The sequence below is a fragment of the Oncorhynchus masou genome, chromosome 20 (genome assembly GCF_036934945.1).
Source record: "Oncorhynchus masou masou isolate Uvic2021 chromosome 20, UVic_Omas_1.1, whole genome shotgun sequence".
Classification (NCBI taxonomy): domain Eukaryota; kingdom Metazoa; phylum Chordata; class Actinopteri; order Salmoniformes; family Salmonidae; genus Oncorhynchus; species Oncorhynchus masou.
Window position 1 is genome coordinate 21,459,345 of NC_088231.1, and position 8,320 is coordinate 21,467,664.

Genomic DNA, 8,320 nt, shown 5'->3' on the forward strand with positions numbered 1-8,320 from the left:
TGGTGGTTAGAGGAGGCAGGTAGTCTAGTGGTTAGAGGAGGCAGGTAGTCTAGTGGTTAGAAGAGGCAGGTAGTCTAGTGGTTAGAGGGGGCAGGTAGCCTGATGGTTAGAGGAGGCAGGTAGTCTAGTGGTTAGAGGAGGCAGGTAGTCTAGTGGTTAGAGGAGGCAGGTAGCCTGGTGGTTAGAGGAGGCAGGTAGTCTAGTGGTTAGAGGTGGCAGGTAGCCTGGTGGTAAGAGGAGGCAGGTAGCCTGGTGGTTAGAGGAGGCAGGTAGTCTAGTGGTTAGAGGAGGCAGGTAGCCTGGTGGTTAGAGGAGGCAGGTAGTCTAGTGGTTAGAGGAGACAGGTAGCCTGGTGGTTAGAGGAGGCAGGTAGTCTAGTGGTTAGAGGAGGCAGGTAGCCTGGTGGTTAGAGGAGGCAGGTAGTCTAGTGGTTAGAGGAGACAGGTAGTCTAGTGGTTAGAGGAGGCAGGTAGTCTAGTGGTTAGAGGAGGCAGGTAGCCTAGTGGTTAGAGGAGGCAGGTAGCCTGGTGGTTAGAGGAGGCAGGTAGCCTGGTGGTTAGAGGAGGCAGGTAGCCTGGTGGTTAGAGGAGGCAGGTAGCCTGGTGGTTAGAGGAGGCAGGTAGTCTAGTGGTTAGAGGAGGCAGGTAGCCTAGTGGTTAGAGGAGGAAGGTAGCCTGGTGGTTAGAGGAGGCAGGTAGTCTAGTGGTTAGAGGAGGCAGGTAGTCTAGTGGTTAGAGGAGGCAGGTAGTCTAGTGGTTAGAAGAGGCAGGTAGCCTGGTGGTTAGAGGAGGCAGGTAGCCTGGTGGTTAGAGGAGGCAGGTAGTCTGGTGGTTAGAGGAGGCAGGTAGTCTAGTGGTTAGAGGAGGCAGGTAGTCTAGTGGTTAGAAGAGGCAGGTAGTCTAGTGGTTAGAAGATGCAGGTAGCCTGGTGGTTAGAGGAGGCAGGTAGCCTGGTGGTTAGAGGAGGCAGGTAGTCTAGTGGTTAAAGGAGGCAGGTAGCCTGGTGGTTAGAGGAGGCAGGTAGTCTAGTGGTTAGAGGAGGCAGGTAGTCTAGTGGTTAGAAGAGGCAGGTAGTCTAGTGGTTAGAAGAGGCAGGTAGCCTAGTGGTTAGAGGAGGCAGGTAGCCTAGTGGTTAGAGGAGGCAGGTGGTCTAGTGGTTAGAGGAGGCAGGTAGCCTGGTGGTTAGAGGAGGCAGGTAGTCTAGTGGTTAGAGGAGGCAGGTAGTCTAGTGGTTAGAGGAGGCAGGTAGCCTAGTGGTTAGAGGAGGCAGGTAGCCTAGTGGTTAGAGGAGGCAGGTAGCCTAGTAGTTAGAGGAGGCAGGTAGCCTAGTGGTTAGAGGAGGCAGGTAGCCTAGTGGTTAGAGGAGGCAGGTAGCCTAGTGGTTAGAGGAGGCAGGTAGCCTGGTGGTTAGAGGAGGCAGGTAGCCTAGTGGTTAGAGCGTTGGACTAGTAACCGAAAGGTTGCTCGATCGAATCCCAAGCCGACAAGGTAAAAACTGTCGATCTGCTCCTAAACAAGGCAGTTAACCCACTGTCCCTTGGCCATCACTGACTTGCCTAGTTAAATAAAGGTCAAATGTAATAAATAGAGGCGATGACATTGCAACTAAATAGTTAACATTTATTGATCAATCCCTTGAAAACGGCACTCCGTTGTCAATAGTTTTAGCGGAGCTGCGGGTCTCCTTGCCCCCCCAGCAGGCAGATTGAACGCCTCCACCGTATTGTGACGTGGCGTTGATGACGACCTATCAGGATGAGTTCTATAAACGGTTCCAGTTCCAACCCAACTCCATTATGACATCACGGTCTTTGTGTTTTGATTTGAATGTAAACTTGTATCTGTGCTGCTATGTGACGGAATGTTCATATTTCCATGCATATTGATCTGAGCATCTTTGAGGAACAATGCAGGTGAGTACTGAGCAGGCTAAATTATGATCTAAACCCCCCCCCCCCCCCCCCCCATTAATGGTTTAAAAACATTATTTGCAGAGGCTGCCGTTAAATGGTACTCGATACATTTATCTGTGATACGAAAGGCTCCTAAATGTGTAAACCAACATATGGAAGTGTTTTCAGATGATCCTACCATGGATCATTTAGCTACTTGATTGAGAATTTTAGGACCCTGTAAATATTTATAAAAAACAATATATATATATTTCCTTTTTTTTGGCCTTTGCTACTTTAGCCCATAGAAATACATCGAGAGGAACACAATTTATAAATGGCAGAACATAGAGTCAAAAAATAAGGTTTTGAAGTGTCTGTCCTATATATAAGAGATATAAGAACGCTCAGAAAGAAATACATATTTGTTTATTTTGTTGGCACAAAACTACTTCCATAAATCCATATATTTTGTTATTTACAACTGGCACCGGGTTACCTTCAGATGAGTCCCGTGACATTTGTGGGGGTCGTAGAGAGAAACGGAGACCACCATCTTGTTCGTGAGAGTCTCCCCTTTCCATAGTGTGGTCGCAAAGGATTCGGTAGCAACAGACGATTTTGGGGACGTCTCCTGAGCTGACAAACAGTGTTGTGGCTCGGCCACTTTCACCCACAGACGCGGAAGGGAGATTGAGACGCAGCCCATTCAAAACATATGTCTCTAGATTAAACAGAAGATTTTGATAGGGACTTTTTTTTATTTTTTATTATGTTAATTAGATTGATACACCGGTATGTCTCTTAAGGACTAGTCTGATTAGCCTCTTACAATGTGGAAGAAAGACGTATTGTCAGCTTGTTTGTTTACTCTCCTTGTTTGTTTACTGTGTTTTTGTTTTGTTTACCTCCCAGAAAGCCAATGAAAACCAAGCCAGGAGAGATAGGAGCTGCTTTGAGAACCTGACCTTATGGGACCTGAAGAGCCACAACCACAGTAGGCTGAAACACACAGAGACACACACAGAGATACACACACACACACACACACACACACACACACAAAGACAGACACAAAGACAGACACACACACACACACACACACACACACAAAAGACAAACAGACACCATGTCTGTTTGTGCTATCATGCCAACTCCTTGTCTCTCATTGTCATGCCAGAACTGGGACCTGTGGTGATGAACCACATAGAGTTGGGTTCATTTTCTCATCCGAGACCTTTCCTCCCTCTTAGATCTTTCTCTGTGGGTAGTTAAAGACACAGAAGAAGATGTGGAATACCAGGAGAGAAGCGAGAGTGAGGAAGGAGATGAGGAGGAAGACGAAGAGTATGTATGTGTGATAATAGAAGGGTCAGAGGTTGAGGAAGATGAGGAGGAAGAGGAAGATGAATATGAGGTTACATGTGTAGGGGAGTATGTGGAGGAAGAGGAGGAAGAGGAGTGTTTGTTAGACGTTCTGGTGAAAGAGGAGGAAGTAGAGGAGGATGAAGAAGAAAGAGTGGAGAGGTATGAGAAGGAGAAGAACGAGAAGGTAGAGGTAGAAGAAGAAGAAGAGAAGGGAGAGAATAAAGAGACAGTAGAGGTAGAAGAAGAAGAAGAGAAGGGAGAGTATAAAGAGAAGGTAGAGGTAGAAGAAGAAGAAAAGGGAGAGAATAAAGAGAAGATAGAGATAGAAGAAGAAGAGGAGGAGGAGACAGCCAACACATATCCCAGGTGTGTCCATCATCAGGGCCTGAAACTGAGTGTGAAGGGGCTGAGAGGGAAACAGACAGGAGAGGAGAAGTACGGTCGGCTCAGAGAGATCCTAGGAGACCAGTATGTCAGGGAGGTTACCTGCGCCCCTGAAGGAGATAGAGTGGTCCTCCACCTCTATCACCCTAGGTGAGATAGTTAGTTTGGACCTGAGCTGGTCTGGAGTCACTTACTGTATAAGGAGAGACATAGACATCTATTATGATTCAACTCACAGAACTGGCCTAGGATCAGTTTATACAACGCTAGTCATGTATACCATCATAGATGACTATTAAAGCTTCAGTTCATGCCGCTATCTTAAATATCTTTAGAGTCAGTTTGATGCTAAAGTAAACTCTCTCTCTTTTTCTCATTCTCTTTCTCTCACCCCTCTCCCTCCTTCTCCCCATTGCTCTCTGTTTCTCCTCCTTTTCTCTCTTTCTCTCCCCCTCTCTCTGTTTCAATCTCTCTCTCTTCTCACCTCCCTACCTCCTCTCCATCCTTCTCTCTTCCCCTCTCCTCTCTCTCTCCTTTCTCTCTTTCTCTCCCCTCTCTGTCTCTCTCTGTTTCAATCTCTCTCCACCTCCCTACCTCCTCTCATCCTTCTCTTTCCCCCTCTCTCTCTCTTTCTCTCCTTTTCTCTCTTCCCTCACCCTCTCTGTTTCCATCTCTCTCTACCTCCCTACCTCCTTCTCTCCCCTCTCTCTATGTCTCTCTGCAGTGTACCTATGTGTTCCCTGTTGAATCACCACTTAAGTTACCTGGCCCCTAAATTCCCTGAGTGCAAGTTCCTGATGATCCTCGCTGGGCAGTGTGTCCCCAACTACCCTGCCAGCCACCTCCCCACCCTGTTCATCTACGACTCAGGATGTATCATCAACTCCCTGATAGGAGAGAAGGCCTGTGGTGGGAGGAACGTATTGGAAGATGGTGAGAACACACACACACACACACACACACACACACAAATACACATGCGCACACACACACACTGACAGACAGACACACACACACACACACAGACAGACACACACACACACAAATACACATGCGCACACACAGACAGACACACACACACACACAAATACACATACGAGACACACACACAAATACACAAGCGCGCACACACACACACACACACACACAGACAGACAGACAGACAGACAGACAGACAGACAGACAGACAGACAGACAGACAGACAGACAGACAGACAGACACACACAAATACACATGCGCACACACACACACAAATACACATGCGCACACACACACACACAAATACACATGCGCACACACACACACAGACAGACAGACACACACACACACAGACAGACACACACACACACAAATACACATGCGCACACACAGACAGACACACACACACACACACACAAATACACATGCGCATACACACACACACACATACCCACACACTCTCTCTGTCTCTCTCTCTCTCTCTAACCTCTGACCTCTGACCCCCTGCAGAGCTGAAGTGGATGCTGGCCCAGTCGGGAGCGTTTGTGATTGACAGCTACGAGGCCTTATACCAGGAGGACACGCCCATCACGACGCCGCGTTCGGAACAGGAACAGGAAGACGACAGCGACGACCAGTCTGATCACTATGACAACCAAGGCGCCGAGGTGTAGTCATGGTTACAGGGACAAAGAGACAGCAGTGTAGACTGTTAACTCTATGACATCATGAAACATTGGTGTAAACTCTGATATAATATCCCATTCATAAATGTTGGCTACTGTTGACTCATTATTACTCATTAAATCTGATCCAGATCAGATTTAATACAGGTGTAGGTAGCTACTCATATTGACTCATTACATGATGTGATCCAGATCAGATTTAATACAGGTGTAGGTAGCCACTCATATTGACTTGTTACATGATGTGATCCAGATCAGATTTAATACAGGTGAAGGTAGCCACTCATATTGACTCATTACATGTGATCCAGATCAGATTTAATACAGGTGTAGGTAGCTACTCATATTAACTCATTACATGTGATCCAGATCAGATTTAATACAGGTGTAGGTAGCTACTCATATTAACTCAGTACATGTGATCCAGATCAGATTTAATACAGGTGTAGGTAGCCACTCATATTAACTCATTACATGTGATCCAGATCAGATTTAATACAGGTGTTGGTAGCCACTCATATTGACTCATCACATGATGTGATCCAGATCAGATTTAATACAGGTGTTGGTAGCCACTCATATTGACTCATTACATGTGATCCAGATCAGATTTAATACAGGTGTAGGTAGCTACTCATATTAACTCATTACATGTGATCCAGATCAGATTTAATACAGGTGTAGGTAGCCACTCATATTGACTCATTACATGTGATCCAGATCAGATTTAATACAGGTGTAGGTAGCCACTCATATTAACTTGTTACATGATGTGATCCAGATCAGATTTAATACAGGTGTAGGTAGCCACTCATATTAACTCAGTACATGTGATACAGATCAGATTTAATACAGGTGTAGGTAGCTACTCATATTAACTCAGTACATGTGATCCAGATCAGATTTAATACAGGTGTAGGTAGCTACTCATTAACTCAGTACATGTGATCCAGATCAGATTTAACACAGGTGAAGGTAGCCACTCATATTGACTCATTACATGTGATCCAGATCAGATTTAATACAGGTGTTGGTAGCCACTCATATTGACTCATCACATGATGTGATCCAGATCAGATTTAATACAGGTGTAGGTAGCTACTCATTAACTCATTACATGTGATCCAGATCAGATTTAATACAGGTGTAGGTAGCCACTCATATTGACTCATTACATGTGATCCAGATCAGATTTAATACAGGTGTAGGTAGCCACTCATATTAACTTGTTACATGTGATCCAGATCAGATTTAATACAGGTGTTGGTAGCTACTCATATTGACTCATTACATGTGATCCAGATCAGATTTAATACAGGTGTTGGGTTAAATGCGGAAGACACATTTCAGTTGAATACATTCAGTTGGACAACAGACCAGGTATCCCCCCCCCCCCTTTCCCTTTCCTAACTCATAGTGAGCTCACTTGTTGTTTTATAATATGCTGTAATAAAGTATGTTATATCTTATTTTATAAACATGTCGGTCTCCAATGTTTCAGTCTGCAGCAGTTCAACATCATAGGATAGATTCTATATCAGTCTGCTCCAGTTCAACATCATAGGATAGATTCTATATCAGTCTGCTCCAGTTCAACATCATCGGATAGATTCTATATCAGTCTGCTCCAGTTCAACATCATAGGATAGATTCTATATCAGTCTGCTCCAGTTCAACATCATAGGATAGATTCTATATCAGTCTGCTCCAGTTCAACATCATAGGATAGATTCTATATCAGTCTGCTCCAGTTCAACATCATAGGATAGATTCTATATCAGTCTGCTCCAGTTCAACATCATAGGATAGATTCTATATCAGTCTGCTCCAGTTCAACATCATAGGATAGATTCTATATCAGTCTGCTCCAGTTCAACATCATAGGATAGATTCTATATCAGTCTGCTCCAGTTCAACATCATAGGATAGATTCTATATCAGTCTGCTCCAGTTCAACATCATAGGATAGATTCTATATCAGTCTGCTCCATGCAGTTCAACATCATAGGATAGATTCTATATCAGTCTGCTCCAGTTCAACATCATAGGATAGATTCTATATCAGTCTGCTCAGTTCAACATCATAGGATAGATTCTATATCAGTAGAATGCAGTTCAACATCATAGGATAGATTCTATATCAGTCTGCTCCAGTTCAACATCATAGGATAGATTCTATATCAGTCTGCTCCAGTTCAACATCATAGGATAGATTCTATATCAGTAGAATGCAGTTCAACATCATAGGATAGATTCTATATCAGTCTGCTCCAGTTCAACATCATAGGATAGATTCTATATCAGTCTGCTCCAGTTCAACATCATAGGATAGATTCTATATCAGTCTGCTCCAGTTCAACATCATAGGATAGATTCTATATCAGTCTGCTCCAGTTCAACATCATAGGATAGATTCTATATCAGTCTGCTCCAGTTCATCAGTAGATTCTATCAAATCATAGCTCCAGTTCAACATCATAGGATAGATTCTATATCGGTCTGCTCCAGTTCAACATCATAGGATAGATTCTATATCAGTCTGCTCCAGTTCAACATCATAGGATAGATTCTATATCAGTCTGCTCCAGTTCAACATCATAGGATAGATTCTATATCAGTCTGCTCCAGTTCAACATCATAGGATGATTCTCTCAGTTCAACATCAGGATAGATTCTATATCAGTCTGCTCCAGTTCAACATCATAGGATATATTCTATATCAGTCTGCTCAGTTCAACATCATAGGATAGATTCTATATCAGTCTGCTCCAGTTCAACATCATAGGATGAATTCTATATCAGTCTGCTCCAGTTCAACATCATGGATAGATTCTATATCAGTCTGCTCCCATTCCAACATCATAGGATAGATTCTATATCATCATAACATCATAGGATAGATTCTATATCAGTCTGCTCCAGTTCAACATCATAGGATAGATTCTATATCAGTCTGCTGCAGATCAACATCATAGGATAGATTCTATATCAGTCTGCTCCAGTTCAACATCA

The 8,320-nt window shown here is 44.0% G+C and overlaps 2 protein-coding genes across 3 annotated transcripts in view; both read left to right on the forward strand.

Moving 5' to 3' along the window:
- The window catches only part of ecpas (Ecm29 proteasome adaptor and scaffold), a 176,247-nt gene that overhangs the window by 16,545 nt on the left and 151,382 nt on the right, over positions 1 to 8,320 (forward strand). The gene's annotated exons all lie outside the window — the stretch shown is intronic.
- LOC135506432 (phosducin-like protein 3) lies at positions 1,907 to 5,296 on the forward strand. The gene is made up of 5 exons (XM_064925825.1): positions 1,907 to 1,912; positions 2,807 to 2,888; positions 3,163 to 3,793; positions 4,368 to 4,576; positions 5,133 to 5,296. The coding sequence occupies exons 1-5, from the start codon at positions 1,907 to 1,909 to the stop codon at positions 5,294 to 5,296; spliced, it is 1,092 nt and encodes a 363-aa protein (XP_064781897.1).